The 17,012-nt window shown below is 44.3% G+C and overlaps 1 protein-coding gene across 1 annotated transcript in view; it reads left to right on the forward strand.

The window, feature by feature from the left end:
• KTN1 (kinectin 1) overlaps nucleotides 1-16,560 on the forward strand; it is a 59,970-nt gene extending 43,410 nt beyond the window's left edge. Inside the window, exons 34-43 of the mRNA XM_080620214.1 lie at nucleotides 20-100; nucleotides 540-629; nucleotides 718-810; nucleotides 2,041-2,112; nucleotides 2,567-2,650; nucleotides 2,847-2,930; nucleotides 5,286-5,369; nucleotides 6,675-6,767; nucleotides 14,435-14,558; nucleotides 15,664-16,560. Of these exons, the coding sequence (XP_080476340.1) occupies nucleotides 20-100; nucleotides 540-629; nucleotides 718-810; nucleotides 2,041-2,112; nucleotides 2,567-2,650; nucleotides 2,847-2,930; nucleotides 5,286-5,369; nucleotides 6,675-6,767; nucleotides 14,435-14,558; nucleotides 15,664-15,668 (810 nt within the window). The 3' untranslated portion in view covers nucleotides 15,669-16,560. The remainder of the gene's footprint in view (nucleotides 1-19; nucleotides 101-539; nucleotides 630-717; nucleotides 811-2,040; nucleotides 2,113-2,566; nucleotides 2,651-2,846; nucleotides 2,931-5,285; nucleotides 5,370-6,674; nucleotides 6,768-14,434; nucleotides 14,559-15,663) is intronic.
• Nucleotides 16,561-17,012: the final 452 nt, after the last annotated feature.

Genomic DNA, 17,012 nt, shown 5'->3' on the forward strand with positions numbered 1-17,012 from the left:
TGAATGCATTTCCCGACAGAGCCACAGTGAATGGATATGTGGGTTTGAAAAGATGGCTAAAGAATACTTGAGAGAGGCTTCAGGATCTGAAGATATCAAGGTAGGCACGAACAGTGGAAAGCTTCCGTGTGCCTATTTTTTTTTTTCCAGTATAAATCTTGCAAATTGTGCTCTGTTCAGATTTTCAAACAGGTGACAAGAAAATTGTTGTATAGATATTTGCAAAGCATAAATCAGAAGTGTGTTTATGTCTTCAAAAAGCACCATGTAGAGTTGTGAACACGCTTATAAAATTCAAAATTCCTGTTCCCTTTTTCAAGTAATTGTTGGGTTTTTTTCAGGCAACTCAGAATTACTGCAGTAGCTCACAAAATTTGTAATTAGGAATTGTATGTGAGCATTGCACTTGCTGTTGTCTTTGCATGGGTTGAAAATACAGACCTGCCAATGAAGCTTGCTTGTTGAAATAGAACTCAATAATAGAACTCAAATCTGTCAGCTGAGGCATGACTCTTCTGGTCCCTCTTCTCCTTTGCTAGGCTATGGAGCAGAAGTTGAAAGAGGCCGAGGAAATGCACATACTGCTGCAGCTGGAGTGTGAGAAGTATAAGTCAGTTCTGGCAGAGACGGTAAGCAGGATGCCTGGTTGCCTGTGCCTTGTGATGTTGCAAGCGCCTTTCTTCTGTTATAAGCTTTCAAACTCTGCTCTCTTCTTAGGAGGGGATTTTACAAAGGCTACAGAGGAGTGTGGAAGAAGAAGAAAGCAAATGGAAGATAAAAGTTGAAGAATCACAGAAGGAACTTAAACAGGTATTTCTGAAGATCTGCTTTTTGCAGTAGCCAGGTAGTTTCTGCTTGAAGTAGCAGAGAGTGTTTGAGCACTGTGGAGGCAGCTGCCTGGTTTGATGTGTGTGTGACCTGGGGATGAAAAAGGTGAAGTCTGCAACCAATATAATAAGAACGATCCTTCTTCATAACAGTAGTGTTTTCAGTGCTCATATACTTAATTTCATGCTAAGAGTGATTTTATTTTTTCAAGGAATGCATTTCCATTAAAAAAAACCCTAAAAAGTGGAGGAATTGTTGATGTCTTTAGACTTTGGCTATTCCTGTTGCTGTCTTTAGAGAAGCAAGAACAAATGAACAGCACAGGTATAAGGTCTCTGACTGTTATGACAAGTCTCTGTCAGTCCTTTGCAGGTGATACAGGAAGCAGCCAGTAATATTGCACATGGTGATATTAATGCTGATGGGATAAGAATCCAAAGATTCAGGAATGTACATGTGCCCCATTAACATATTGAGGAATATATATATTTTTCTGATCCTGGCAACTTAGACTGTATCTTGAATTTTTTGCAAGCTTATTAAAATGCTACTTAATCCATTATGGTCAGCTAATTACAGTTGAAATTGCCTGTAAAGCCCTCCTTTTTAGGAGGGTTCTGTTGCTAGGAAAAGTGGTAAGAAAGAAGTCTTTTATGTTTCTGTTTTGATCTAGAATTAAAGTAGGTCAAACTGCTTTTTCTCAACAAATTATTTGTAGAATACTTCTGCTTAATAAATTTGAGTACCAAAGTATGAGCTTGGAGCAAACAGATAGGTGACTTACAAACATCATCTTTGAGGGGCTTTTAAAAGGCTGTCAGATCTTCAGCTATAGATGTGCTATCATCTGCTGCATGTATGCAGCCTCTGATAAAGCTAAATATGGTTTCTTTGTCTACCTGTAGTATGAGGATGGAGACAGTTTTCCCTATCTAGGAAAGATACTTCCCTTACTATGGCTAATGGACAACTGGCTTAGTCCTTATATTGTAAATCTTTCAAGCTTCTGGGCTCTAAATATGTCAAAGAACTTTTTATATTGGGAGAAGGTAGGAAAGGTGTTCTAACAGAGACTTAGTATACTGCATTATTTGAGTATCTGATTTCATCCTTAATGTGTTTAAATCATAGAAGCAAGCTTGTGTGTATATGGAGAGTTTGTCTTACATCAACCCAACTAAACGGTATATTTATCTTTCTTGAAAACTGCAGATGCGTTCTTCAGTCATTTCTTTGGAGCATGAGGTAGAAAGGTTAAAGGAAGCAATCAAAGAAGTTGAAACTGTACGTGCAGGTTTTTCTTTTTCTTTGAAGCTTTCTCTTACTTACACATGATACAGGCTTATGCTGTAATTCTGAGCTTCCTAGGACTTCTCTTTTGCAAGTCTGTGCAGCCTGTGCTGCAGTTTAAACTGAATCTTTTGGCAAGTGTTTTTAAGAAGCAGAGAAGATGCATACTAGAAATTGTCCTGTTTTTCACTTCTGTACTGACCTGCTGGGTCTCTTTCCTTGTGGGACTGAGCAGTTTACTTCTTGTTGATGATCAGGATTGGTTATTTTTCTTTTAAACTGTTACACTTCAAAAACATAAAATATGTGCTGTTCAATCACTGGATTTGAAATGCTTTCTGAATGTCATGGAATATTTGATATAAGTTTATAGCTAATTATAAATCAAGAAAATGATACTGCAAAGAAGTTTTAACTCTGTTTTAACTCTGTTTTTTTCTGTTTCTAGCTTAAAAAAGAGAGAGAACATTTGGAAAGTGAACTAGAAAAGGCAGAAATAGAACGATCTACTTATGTTTCAGAAGTCAGAGAGGTAAACATAATTGACCAAACTGTTCTTTTTCTTTTTGGTTACCCAGCTGCCTGGCAAACTAATCTAATGCTTAGCCCCTGTGGCTGAGGAGTTTGTATGCTTGTAACCTTAGGGTAGAGCGACACACTAATAACTGAGCAGAAGAAAAGTGGGCATCCTAAGGAGACAAATCCTAAAACTCTAAACTTCATTTCAGCTCAAAGATCTGTTGACTGAATTGCAGAAAAAACTTGATGATTCATATTCTGAAGCAGTAAGACAGAATGAAGAGTTAAATTTGGTAAGAAGCTTGTTCTCCGTTGGGCACAAACTAGGTTCCCAGCATACTTACGAAGCGGAGACTTATTTCAAATCCTGTCTGTTCTGCTAACCTCTTCAGCTTGATATTTTTTGTCCATTGCAGTCATTTATGTAGTCTGACTTTTACAATTTGTCTCTTTCTCTGCTCCTAACAATAGCATGTCTGGTTCTTAAGACTTATTCCAAAGTCTGTAAGACTTTCATTCCTAAAACTTCTTGAGAATCAATGTTTTGCAGTGTAGACATATGCAACAGCAGATTTAATGTCCTTGGACCAACGGAAGTTGTGCTTTCATCAGTTCAACTTGAGGATTATGCTATGCTGCTTTTTTTCCTCCAAAGCTTTGGAGGATGCAGCTGTGGTATCCATGTCCTGCCTGTGCAGAGCCTTTTTCATCCTCCTCTGTATTAGCCAAAACCAATGTTAGATTGAGAGTATCCAGCCATTCAGCACCTGACATCCTGATGCGGCTGAATAGCTGTGCTGGCTTGGTGCATGCACTGTGTTACAGCATGTTTGGCTAGAAATGCTGTTCAGCTGATAATACTTCTATACCATGATTTCTCAAGAAGGAGTTGGGTTAACTGAGGCCAGACCTGTAGGCCCAAAGGTGCATGGTTTTCTAGTTTGAGCCCTGTCACTTTTTTCAATGCTGTAGGGCTGCAGGAGTGGTCAAATCCTTCCTCTGCTTGTGTTTGAATGGTGCTTTCTTGCTTTTGAGCTGGTATTGGGGAGGGTTGTCCCTGTCAAGTCTTTGTTAGGTTTTAAAGTAGTTGACGCGACAACCTGTCACTGCAGGCTGAGCTGCTGATTTCAACAAGGTACTGCCACTAATGTAAATGGATTAAAATAGTCAATTTAAAAAGAAAAAAAAAAACCCACCACCCACCACAATAACTAATAATCTGCTTAAGTTAATAGTATACTTAGCAAGTGTAGTACAACATTGATTAGCATCCTGCATCAGCCACCAAAGCCTCTCGTTTTGAAAGCAGGGGAAATGGGAATTGAATGCATATCTTAATCAGTAAACACCAACCTCTTGAATAGAAGAGGCAACAATCTATTATGTCTGTAACAACAACAGCTTAAAAAGCTGAACTCCCTGCTAGGGCAGCTTCACACTGCAGTCTGGTGATGCTGTGTGGTAGGAGCTTGAGGAGAGGTGGTAAAGAACTACCTTCATGTAAGTGTCTTGGGAATGCTGTCCAGTCTATATTAGTGGCCTTTTTGCAGTAGACTTGAGGTTGGGGAATAGAAACGATGGAATTTCAAAATGTGTTTCCTACTAATTTATAAAGCGAACAACGAGAGAAGCTGAAAATGCAGTGCTTTCCCAAAATGTAGAAAGCCAGCATCCACCAGTCCAGGTGCTCCGAAGAGGAAAATATTCCAAGGGTGAGACAAAAAGAACATGTAGGTTTGAAATCGGTGAGAACTCAGGGCTCTTGAGTAGGGTATTGTTCACTTCTTTAATCCCCTGCTGGCTCCCAAGAAGATTGGCAGGAGGAATACTGAACATTAGCACAGTGCACTTCAGAAGCACAAATCCAACAAAACGGGCACTTGAGCTTCTTGTCAGCACTCCTGTTTGAGGCTCAAGCCTTAAGTGCTGTGGCTGGTTCTTTATGCTGTGTTGAAGAGCAATTGAAATATTCCTTTAAAAAATGTTTATATCCTTTAGAAGGCTGTAGATTAAGGGTAGCCAGTACAAAGTGTTCATGCCTCTTGACTGAAATAGTTTCACTTTTTTTGGTTGAATCTAAACACAGTCAACAGCTTAATATACCCCTGTCAGTGATTCATGCCTTTATGTGACATCAACAGACTGGATAAGTCAACATAGTTATAATAAGTGGTGCTTTATTAAGATGACAAGTACAGCTTTTTAGTTTATTTGGCAGTAAAGTTACTGTTTAGCCTGAATTAGGAAGATGGCATTCTACATTTTTGCATATTTGCTATGAATTAAGTTGGAGTCTGGGCTGACTTTTGTGGTAAGAGTGCTGGAGAAGCTTATGTACTGTCAATATTGCCAATATTCCTACTGGCAATACAGTTTAAAAGTTAAAACCACATAATGAAGCTGATGCCAACTATGTTGTCTTCTGTAGTTTCCATTCTTTACATTTATCTTTACAGATGGAGTCTCTCTTCTTTGACTGTCCTTGTAAACCTCATCATACATGTTGACTAATCCAGTGTGTGCAATAATTGTTAAGTTACCTTACTCCCTTTGCAGTCAGTGTGCACTGGGATCGTCCATGGAATGTAGACAGATGAAGTCTCAGTGTGTGTGTGTGGAAACTGATTTTCTTTGTTACTGTTTTGCAGCTGAAAACACAGCTAAATGAAACACTATCAAAACTCAAAGTTGATCAAAATGAGAGACAAAAGGTAGCTGGTGACTTGCCCAAGGTAAGCAGTGACCCATAACAGTTGCAGCTGTAAATGTAATCAAACCCCCAAAGTTCTGTAGTTTTGCAGTGCTGGAAAATGTGGTTATTTGAGCAGCTTGAGGAGATTGCCTGCCTTAAGGAAGGGTGTCTTATTCTACTTGCTGGTTCCCCAGGTGACTGGAAATGTGGGTGTCATGCAACATACTTGCATGTCTGTTGAAATGATAAAAGTGCAACTAACAGTTCAGTTTAATTATCCTTTGTGAAAGAGTCTCTTGTGCAGGATAATTCTATGCTAGTGGGAACAAGTGGTGATTTGGGGCTGACACATAATTTGTTATTTAAAGAAATCCAGCCTAACAAAAAGCCCACCCCACCCCATGGCCTGAAACTTTTAAATCCAGTCTCAAATGGCAGTGGGTTACAGGTTGGTTTACAACTGTCTGCCCATTTACATGTGGTTATAAATCACCTATAGTCCAGTAGACTGCAAATCTTTAAAGTTAGCTCTATGCAAGCTTGATGAGATGAGCAGGTGGGTTACCTCTGCTCTTCCTCAATGGCCACTCTTGCAAGATAGATTGGAATGGGAAATCTTTAAGCATGAGAGTTCTCAGTGCTGTCTCTCAATCCAGAAACAAACCTCTCATGGGAGAATTGATAAATGGAGACAAGAATAGCCTGCAAAGGGGCTGAGCTCTGACTCCAGACTGTAAAACACCTTTTTCCTTCTGCAAAGTAAGGAAACTGGGCTGTATTCTTACAGCACTAGAGTGGTGAGAGCTGTTGGAGGGGCAAGTCTTGTCCTGGGACAGGGACAGATGATTGCAAAAGCAGTGCCAGGAGGTGAGAAGGTAAAGGAGACTTGCTGTAATAACACGTTTAAAACATTTTGCTCAGGACAATTATGTTGGAAGTTGACATATGAAGTGAGCATGGTTCATGGTATATTCTGTATAAATGCAAATCTGATATTAGGCTTTTGGAGACCTGTTACTCTTGCACAGAAAATTTGCCTGCACAATTTTTACCTATTAACTTGACATGAGACTATTAAAGCCTCCCCATAGAATTGCTCTCAAATGCAAGCAGGCTGACATGCAGCATGCTGATTATAAGGAGACATGTCAATCTTGGCAAATGTGTTGGTCCCCTGAGCAAGTTGGGTATGAAACAGATTTCTTCCTAAACAGTGATTTTCTGTGTTTCTAGGGCTCTTGGAGAGATGGGGATTTGCTTCTCAGCCTTCACTACTTGTTGTGCCTCTTCTGCTTTGTGTGGGGTTTTATTATTTATTTCCTTTCTTTCCTTCCTTCCCCTCTAGGCCCAGGAGTCTTTGGCATCTCTTGAGAGGGAAATCGGAAAAGTTGTTGGGGATGCCAATGTTATTGAAAACAGCGATGTTTGCACAGAGTCGGTGAGTATTTCTTTAGAGCCCATTCTCAGGGGCAATGCAAGTCTCATACAAAGTTACAAACTTTGTGAAGGGAGGTTTGCCAGAGAAACAGAATGTGTGCTACTGATGGTAAATTAAGGCTTGATGAAGCTTCATGCCCTACAGCTTGTCAGGGTGGTGTCTTGGAGCTGTATCCCAAGGATGCATTGGGAGTTCTGCAGTCACCTGGATTGTGACCTCTTTCTCAATGCTTGAATTTGCAAGGAAGAAGGGGAGAGATTACAGACATGAGATCTGGGCTTCCAGTGGGTTTTGTGGTTTGAGCAAAATGGGGAATACCCCAGACTTGTCCCTTTCAAGAAGGGAAGCTAAAAATAAATCTGCTGATAACTAAATGAACTTCAAATACTAACTCTTGGGTTTGCTGACATTTTTAATGGCAAAGAAGGAAGGCAGTCTTGCATGCTCTGTAACACCAGGGCAGAGAGTGGCTCTTGCCAGAGCATTGACCCTTCTTTTTTTCTGCAGCTGTGGGCAAGAGGCTGTCCTTAGCCACTAGTAGGTGCCAGACTTCAGCTTCAGCTGATCCTGGCTTCTGGGGATTTGTGCTGACCTTGATGTGGTCCAGCAGCAAAATCTTGCTAGCTTCAGTAAGCAACAGACTTGAGCACTGCAACTACTGGTGTTTATATCCAGGGGAAGGCTAAAGCAGATGCAGCTATGTGGTGTCAATAGAACTCATTACCCACTTTCTTCTGATGTCCAAAGTGGAATGAAACACTGCTCTTTGAGTGGGAGAGGAGCACTTGCTGATAGAACAATTTAAATCCTCTTCTTTTAGCTGCTGGATGTAAGAAGCTTCGTCAGCTGCAAGATGAAGCTAGGAGTCCTCTGAGGTGTACTGTAGAAAAGCCTTTGCCTTTGTAGTCATTAGCAGAAATGAAATGGCTTTCCCAGAGTAATCAGTCATGGGTGCTGATCAGCCCTTCTTTTGTGGGCTCACCATATCCACACTGAGCCACTGGCATCACTGAGCTAGAGATGCAGCTGGGCCTATGAGACCATGGATGTCCCAACCTTGTGAGCTGGTTTCCTGGGAGGGAAGGGGAGAGTATTGGGCCCTCTCCTGTGTTGTCGGCAGGAGGCCAGCTTGTGATGGTGGCAGTCAGGTGCTCTGCATCCCCATGTGCAGCAAGCTGGAGAAGAAAACCCTCCTCAAACCAATGACAAACTGCTTGCTCTCTGCTATGCCTTTATGGCTTATCTGTGTGGTATGTCAAAACAGGAGTGCCATCAGCTGTTTGGCTTTGTGACTGGTGACAGTCCTGAGCCAGGTGTCATTAGTTATGTCCTGCAGTGGCCCGAGTGTGCTAGTTTAACTGCCTTAGCCTTAATTTCGTAACCCCTCTGGCTCATGCATTGCTCTCCTGTAACTGTGTGGGCACATGGTGGAACCCTAACCAGGTTTCCTCCAGAATATCCATTGCTTTATTCTGAAGAGGAGTGTGGAAAAACAGTCCTAATAAACCTGTAATTAAGACTTCATTAGTAAAAATACTTTAATTGTCTATGCAGCGCTCCTGACAGGTAGCCATTGGCAGAGGCTGGAATTATAACATCTTCTTTAGCATCTTCTTCAAGCCCTTATTGCTGCCTTTTTCTTTTTAGGGAGGGGCAAAACCAGAAGCTGTCTGCCTAGAGGCCTAAAAACCCAGCTTAAAATAGCTCTCAGATTAAAAAAGAAAAGTCTTCCAGCCACTTCCACCTAGCAACAGTGTCTGTCTTTTCTTTTTTTTAGAGACCTGAAAACACATGCTCGAAAATGAGTGCATTTGTTCCTTCTGAGTACTGGAACCAACCTGCAAAATTGAGAAATGATGCTTGCGTAAACTCTCAAACACATTCTGTGTGCTTTCTTTAGGTTCCTTTTCTTTCTATTTAAAAATAGAGCATTTGGTTTTTCTAATCAGCTTCCTTGTCAGTTATGGGACTAGATGATGACTAAAGGGTGCCTTTTAGTATGCTTTGAGGAAGTCATTTGTATTCAGCAGCTGGCTTAGGCTGTAAACTTATTTTGAGGCTTATATGAAATCTAATGTGTTCCCCCCCCCCGATCTTAGTGTAAAACACTCCATCATTGAAAGCTGAAAATGCTGTACTTGTAAAGCACAGTGGAGGGGAATGTGTCAGTTCAGTACGTGTCTCAGCTACTGGGTCTGTGATCATAGGGGCTTCCTTGCTACCATCCCCTTCTCTTCATCCCTGTATCCCAAGGACATGCCCTGTCCTGAGCCTCTGGGAGCATGGGGCTTGGGGACAGCAAGGAATTGCTGAGGTGAGTAGCTGGAGAGAGGACGCCTTCAACACCGGAGCGGGGGGAAGCTCAGCGTCCAGGAGCCTCAACTCAGAGCGCCCAGAGCCGCCGAGGGAGCCTCAGGTCCTCGGCAGGCCTTGCCCAGGAGCCGGCAGCTCAGCTGACGCGAGCAGCGACTCACAGGGGGCGGAGCCAGGAGGAGCGGCGCCAGCCCTGACTGGGTAAAAACCTGCCCAGGGAGCGCAGCTCTGGCTGCCCCGGCGGGGGCCAGCGTAGGCACCCAGACAGAGCCGATGAGAGGGGAGGCTGCAGTGCAGAGCTCGGAGTGTAGAGAGTGCCTGCACTGGTCTCCTGAGGGAACGGTGCACAACGGGCAGGGCTGCACTCGGTGCTCCCTGGTGGAGGTCCTCCTGCAGCAGGTGGCTGAGCTCTGGGATGCTGTCAATAGACTGCAAGACGTCAGGGAAGCTGAGAGGAAGCAGGGCTGCTTGCTCCAGGCTCAAAATGTGCAGGGGCTTCAAGCGTCCCCTGAAGCTCATGGAGGGAAGAAGGAGGCCGTTAGCCCAGGAAGCTGGGAAACAGTAACTAAGAAAACCAACAAAAAAAGGAGGAAGAGGACAAGTAAAAGCAAGGGCTTAGTCCTAAATCTGCTGTCCCCACCCAGAACCGCTTTGCTGCCCTGCAGGGGGCTGATGAGGAAACGTACTCGCACCAGAAACAACCGGCTGGTGCACTGGTAAAGAAGATCACTACTGGTGCTGCCAGGAAAAAGAGACAGGTCATAGTGATAGGGGACTCTACTTTGAAAGGCACGAGGCACCCATCTGTCGGCCTGACTCAGTCTCAAGGGAGGTGTGTTGCCTACCAGGGGCACGGATCAAGGATGTTGCAGAGAGGCTGCCTGCTCTAGTAAGTCCCACTGACTATTACCCACTTCTAGTGATCCATGTAGGTGCTAGTGATGTTGATAGCAGTAGGCTGGAGAACATAAAGGACTACAGAGCCCTGGGAGTGGTGGTTAGGGGCTCTGGAGCTCAGATTGTCTTTCCATCAATTCTCCAGGATACAGGGGAGGACCCTAAAAAGGCTAGGAGGATTGGCCAGGTTAATAAATGGTTAAAAGGATGGTGCCATAGTCAGGGGTTTGGGTGTCTTGAACACGGGACCCAAGCTTCTAGGCCAGGCCTACTGGGGGCTGGTGGAGCTGCTCTGATAAAGAAGGGGAAGAGCGGTTTTGGTAGGAGGCTTGCCAGACTGGTCAAGGATGCTTTAAACTAGATGTGTTGGGGGAGGGGGGCATCATTCCATCCCAACACACCCAGTCAGTTGCCAACACCTATAATAAATGCTCAGAGCAATGTAGAGATATTCCAGCCGCTCCAGACAATGAGCCGGCTTCATTTGGAGCTCAGCTCAGATGCCTCTATACAAACACCCATAGCATGGGGAAGAAACAAGAGGAATTAGAGATGCGTGCACATCTACGGGGGTATGATATAATAGGCATCACAGAAACATGGTGGGATAGCTCTTATCATTGGAGTGTTGGAATGGAAGGTTACAGGCTCTTTAGAAAGGGTAGGCCCAGCAGGCGGGGAGACGGAGTTACTATTTATGTTAGGGATAGGCTGGAGAGTATGGAACTCTGTCTGGGGACAGGTGATCAGTCAACAGAGAGCTTGTGGGTCAGGGTTAAAGGGAGAACAGTGATGGGAGACATTACTGTGGGGATCTGTTACAGACCGCCTGATCAAGAGGAATCTGTGGATGAAGCACTCTACAGACAGATAGGAACAGCCTCACGCTCGCAGGCCCTTGTTCTCATGGGAGACTTCAACCACCCTGATACCTGTTGGAGTGACAGTATGGCCCGGCACAAGAAATCCAGGAGGTTCCTCAATTGTGTGGAAGACAACTTCCTTCTGCAAGTAATAGAGGAGCCGACAAGGAGAGGTGCCATGATTGACCTCGTGCTCACCAACAGGGAAGGGCTGGTTGGAAATGTGATGCTCCAGTGCAGCCTTGATTGCAGTGACCATGAGATGGTTGAATTCGAGATCCTCAGGACAGTGAGAAGAGCGTGCAGCAAGCTCACTGCCCTGGACTTCAAGAGAGCAGACTTCGGCCTCTTCAGGAGCCTGCTTAGTAAGGTTCCATGGGATATAGCCCTAGAGGGCAGGGAGGCCCAAGACTGTTGGTTGATATTCAAGGATCACCTGCTACAGGCTCAGGAGTGTTGCATCCCAACTAGAAGGAAGTGCAGCAGGAGGGCCAAGAGACCTCCTTGGATGGATAAGGAGCTGCTTAGGAAAATCCAAAGTTAAAAAGAGGCTTATAAAAAGTGGAAGCAAGGACAGGCGGCCTGGGAAGAATACGTGGATGTTGTCTGGGAAGCTAGGGACCAGGTGAGGAAAGCTAAGGCCCATTTAGAATTAAACTTGGCTAGGGATGTGAAGGATAACAGGAAGGGATTCTGTAGGTACATAGCAAATAAAAGACAGACTAGGGACAACGTAGGCCCCCTCCAGAAGCTATCGAGAGAACTGGCTACCCAGGATTTGGAGAAGGCTGAGGTTCTTAATGACTTCTTTGCCTTGGTCTTCACTGGCAAAGTCTCTGACCGCACCACCCAAGTCTTGGAAGGCAGACACAGAGACTGTGAGAATGGAGACCCCAGGCCCACTGTAGGAGAGGATCTGGTTCAAGACCATCTTAAAAACCTAAACGAACACAAGTCCGTGGGACCTGATGAAATCCATCCGCAGGTCCTGAAGGAGCTGGCGAATGAAGTTGCTAAGCCACTGGCCATCATATTTGAAAAATCATGGCAGTCAGGTGAAGTTCCTGATGACTGGAAAAAGGGAAATATAACCCCCATTTTCAAGAAGGGAAAAATGGATGACCCGGGGAATTACAGACCAGTCAGTCTCACCTCTGTGCCTGGCAAACTCTTGGAGCAGATTCTCCTGGAAGGCATGCTAAGGCACATGAAAAACAAGGAGGTGGTTGGTGACAGCCAGCATGGCTTCACTAAGGGGAAATCCTGCCTGACCAATTTGGTGGCCTTCTCTGATGGGGCTACGAAACTGATGGACAGGGGCAGAGCAGTTTATGTCATCTACCTGGACTTGTGCAAAGCCTTTGACACCGTCCCACACGACATCCTTGTCTCTAAATTGGAGAGACATCAATTTGATGGGTGGACCACTCGGTGGGTAAAGAACTGGCTGGATGGCCCCACACAAAGAGTTGTGGTCAATGGCTTGATGTCCGGCTGGAGACTGGTAACGAGTGGTGTTCCTCAGGGATTGGTGTTGGGACTGCGTAAGGACTGTAACGCAGCCTTGCACTCCTGGGTTAGCAGAAGCTGCTGTCTGACTGTGTTGAGCTCAGATTCATCTGGATCTGTTCAGGATTGGCCCCAGGAGGGTTGGGGATGCATCTGTAATTCATGAGTAAACACTGCCTGATAGGAGTGAAGTCACAAAACAGAAGGGGGTAAATAAGAGAGAAGAGCTGTTCCCAGAGATGAGGGCTGACAGGGAATTGAAAGGCTCCTTCGTTGCTGCTTCTGTGCTAATGCACATGCACTTTCATCCCTAGCACTATGGGTCTGCCCTGTGATTCATTCATGTGCTGGGATGCTAATTGCATTTGCCTTTCCACTTTTATCAATCTGTGTAAGATTGCTAAATGAAGTCTCAGTCTTGACAGACCTGATTTTCTACTTTAATAAGGGTAAAATAGATTAAGGCTACCCTAATACAGATTCCCAATGATTCTTTTGGTTTTGGTGGTTTTGTTTTTTGGTTGGTTGTGTGGGTTTTTTTGTTTTGTTTTGGTTTTTGTTGTTTGGTTTTCTTTTTCCACAGAAGAAAAATGTTTACCAGTTGCACTCAAGTAAAAGCTTCGCGATATACTGCTTTGTTCTCTTGCCTGAGCCCAGAGTAGTTTCTGTAATGGTGCAGGTGGCTGAGTTTGATTTACTGCTCGCTCTGCATTACAGCAAGTCTAGAGGCGTTTCCAGCCAACTGGGAGCTGGGAAAGTGGCCCTCTCTGAACTCGCTCTAATTTCCCTGAAACTCTAGGGAGAGGTTTGCAATGGCATTATGCAATCAGTCTCATTTTGTTACTAAAACAGCTTGCTGTTGGAGCAGGGTTGGCTGATGCTGTGCACTTGTGAACACCCCTGGGCATGTGTTGAGAACTGGGTACTTCTGTATCGCTGACACTGAGGCAGAGGTACTTATTTTGAGCTGTTAGATTGCAAGGGAAAGCTCTCCTATAGGTTATCTGCACATTCGTATCGTGAGCCAAATAAGGAGTAGCAATGTGTTTTAGATGGGGAGTTAGCTCTGAAGGAGCTAATCAATAAAGGTAATAAACAAGGGATTATATCACTGTTAGTTCAGCAAGACTTGCGTTGGGGGGCAAGAGGAAAAGAGTCCTTTTTGGGTTGGGACACTTCTCTATTAATAAACTGTTATTGAACTGTTAATGAACTCATTAAAGACACTTTGTTTTTCAGAGGAAAAAAAAAACCAAACAAACCCACAAGCTCAGCATTTTCATTTCAGGGCAGGAAACCAGTTTTCTAGCTCTTGGTAGCACTTTTTTCTTCCTTTTCTCCATATTGATTGGTGCTTAGACTGCTTTGTGAAGTCCTCATCCAAGTCCAGGTTTCATTGGCAAGCAGGAATTTCCCAGGGGCTGAGAGCAGAGGATGAACCTGTGGGATAGGTAGTAAGCAGCAGCCCATGTCCTGAGCCTGAACAGGAGCATTGTGATGGAGAAAGGTGTGTATCTCCAGCAAGCTGTTTCAAATAGTTTCACAGCTGGAGTTGCTTTGTGCTTGTATATGACATACTGCTGAGGACACCATCCTGCAGATCCTCATACAGACCAGGTCCTTGGTGGTCCAGCAGCCCTGTTGTTACAGCTGTGGGGTCAGAAGTCATCCTTCCCACTAGGTGCATTGTCACTGCTACAAGCCATGTGCTCCTGTCTGGATGGGGTTTTCATACAGGCTTGTGAGGATGTGGGGCGGTTAACTGCTGAGGCTGGATCAGCTGTGGTTACCAGCACAGCAGCTGGAAGGAGTAAGTGTAGTCCTGAGCAGGGAGGGTGGGAGCCAGAGGTCATGGTGTTTTCACTGGTGCTTATTGTGCCCAGGTAATTCCCTGGAACAGGAAATGGCTTCCTGACTTTGAACCATGTTCTCTTCAAATGTGGCTGTAACCCTCTGACTTACAGGAATTGTTCCCATCTGTGCAAGGAATTGTAATTTTATACTGAGGATCTAATTCTAGGCTTTCTTGGTAATTAGATTGTAAATGAGTTTTTAATGATTTTCTTCTTTCTTTCTTTCTTCCAGGAATTGACTGATAAAAGGCTAAATGTGGCAATGAATCTTAACCAGGATGTAGGTCATCTCAAGAAGTTGCTTGTTTCAGTAAGCCAAATGCTGTCAAAGGGACAAGAACACTACCAGCTAGTAGGTAGGTGTGCCTGGTGGCCATCTAGTTGAACTGGTGGATGGCTGCCAGGAAGGACACTGGTCCATGATGGTGGGACCCTGTTCAGATTTAAGAAGTCAGATGTCCAAATCTAAGACTTCCTATGTGTGCATCATCGAAAGCTTCTAGTAGGCACTGGATTTGTTCCTCTCTGGATTCCTGCTTCAGTTAGCTGGGACTAATCTTACACCCCCATGTCCCTTTCCAGGCATGTAGCTCTCTATCTCTCTCTTCCAGTGCCTGCTACTTCATGCAGCAGGTTTCCCAAACAAGGCCCAGTGACTGTGCCTTGTTTCCTTCATCCCAGCTAGACAAGCAAAATGTCTACGCTTCCATGCTTTGATTGCTTTGGAATGGGGGATATAAAGTAACCTGCGGGGCTTTTGCTGAGCTAACAGCAATGGCTTGCTGTGGTCATGGGGATATGAGTATCTGAAGCATCAGTCTGGCATGAACTCTTTATCCAATTATAGGCAAACAAACAAGGCTTTTATTTTAATATATAGCCAGCTTGGAAACCTGAGCTTTTGTGGTTGACTGCATCATGCTGGTAAACTTCTTAAGTGACCCAGAGCTAGCTAATGGTCAGATAAACTTGAGACATGAAACTTTCTCAGGAAGTGATGCAGCCTCTACCAGATGAGCTGAGAGCCAGGTCTGAAGGCGGGTTGTGAACTGTTCAGTTTGGGAGGCAGCAAAGCCTTGTCACGGAACATGCTGCTCTTGGAAGCGTCAGAACTGCCTCTCATCTGCTGAGGATGGGGACTTGGCTTTTTCATAATTTAGGTATTTTCTGCTGCTGGCTCTGTAATACAGCATGGGCAGCAGAGCTGGTAACAGGGTGTCCATGGTGGAGTGAGCCCAGTCTCATAGGATGGGCTTGGTGCACGTGGGAGGAGGGTGCTAAACTATGCCTTGGCTTCTGCTCTGGAACACTTCCACCATCCTGGCTTGTTTCTCTGGGCTTTTTTGCGGGCTGAAGCTAATGAAGCGGCTGGAGTGAGCTGCTGAAGCGCTGGTGGATTTGCTAGAGCGCTGCCCTTTGGAAACTGCTCGGCTGACATGGAGTTCTGTGTTTCTTTTGCAGAATGAAGTCACTGGGGGAATCGTTAATTTGAGGATAGCAGAAGGCATTGTATTATATTTTGCCAAATTAAAGCCTTATTTATGTTTTCACCCTTTCTACTTCGTCAGAAACACTGAACAGAGTTTTGTCTTTTCTAATCCTTGTTAGACTACTGATTTAAAGAGAAAAACCCAGCTCTGTAGACACCTCCAGAGTTTAGTTTTATAATAAAAACAAACCTGTTTGGATAATTAGACCTTTACATTCCTGGAGAGATGGTAAACACATCTTGTATCTTATTTTGCTCAATAAAACTTGTTCAGAAAACTCCAACGTGGTAAAGTCACCAATGTGATATCACATTTTAATACCGATGCTGTACACTGTTTTACTTAATTACGTTTTTGGGATTAGCTGCCTCTGACTTCAACCTCAAGTAAACACTCTTTTTTTTTTTTTTTTCCTTCTTTTTTTTTGTTGCTAATGTAATCAGTTTTTGTAATGGTGTCAGCAAATAAAGGGATGCTATTATTCAAGGTGTTCCTGCGCTCTTCATTTAACTGGACATGGATGACTCAGGTGAGATTTCCACCTCTCCCCTCCCTGAAACAAGCATCAAGCTGCACTCTGTCTTCTTATTTCTGGGCAAAGGAGGAGGCACAATCTTGAGAAGAGGCAGACTGGTGCCCTTGCAAACTTCAGAGTGAGTCTTCCTTTTAAAGAAAAGATACTAAGGTTTTAAAAGTAGAAGAAATCGCATGGTGTTCAAGGCCAGGTTGGATGAAGCTTTGGGTGGCATGGTTTAGTGTGAGGTGTCCCTGCCCATGGAAGGGAGGTTGGAACTAGATGATCTTAAGGTCCTTTCCAACCCTAACTATTCTATGATTCTATGAAACCATCACATGAACTGTAGTTCAGTGTCATGTGTTGTCTTTGGGAAAAATCTGAGACTACAAGGGGAAGGAACAGTTAGAAACATTGGATTATATGGCAAAGCCAGCTTTTGTAGGAGTATTGTGTGAGCCTGCCCAGCTGCCTGTGGTGTGCAGAGCATTTCTGTTTGCTGCAGACCTGCCTCCTGGGTGGGAATCTGTGGTGGAAGGACTTGGTGGGTGTGTGTGTGTGTGTTATGTGGTCTGTTACTGGGTGCTTTGTTGGGAACAAATACGGGGAGGACATGGGACAGGGATTCTTCCGGGGGTGTGGGGAGAGCAGGTGCCCCTCCTCTGCTTTGGGTTTAAGTGTGTTTTGGAGGAGCCCTCCAGTTCTGTAGATTCTTCAGTATGCAAGGTTGTTGCTTAACTCTTGATGACACTTGAGGAGATGATTATCTGAGAGAAGGCAACAAAACAGGAGACAGTGTGAATTAA

This window comes from Psittacula echo (assembly GCF_963264785.1).
Source record: "Psittacula echo genome assembly, chromosome: 5".
Taxonomy (NCBI): Eukaryota; Metazoa; Chordata; class Aves; order Psittaciformes; family Psittacidae; genus Psittacula; species Psittacula echo.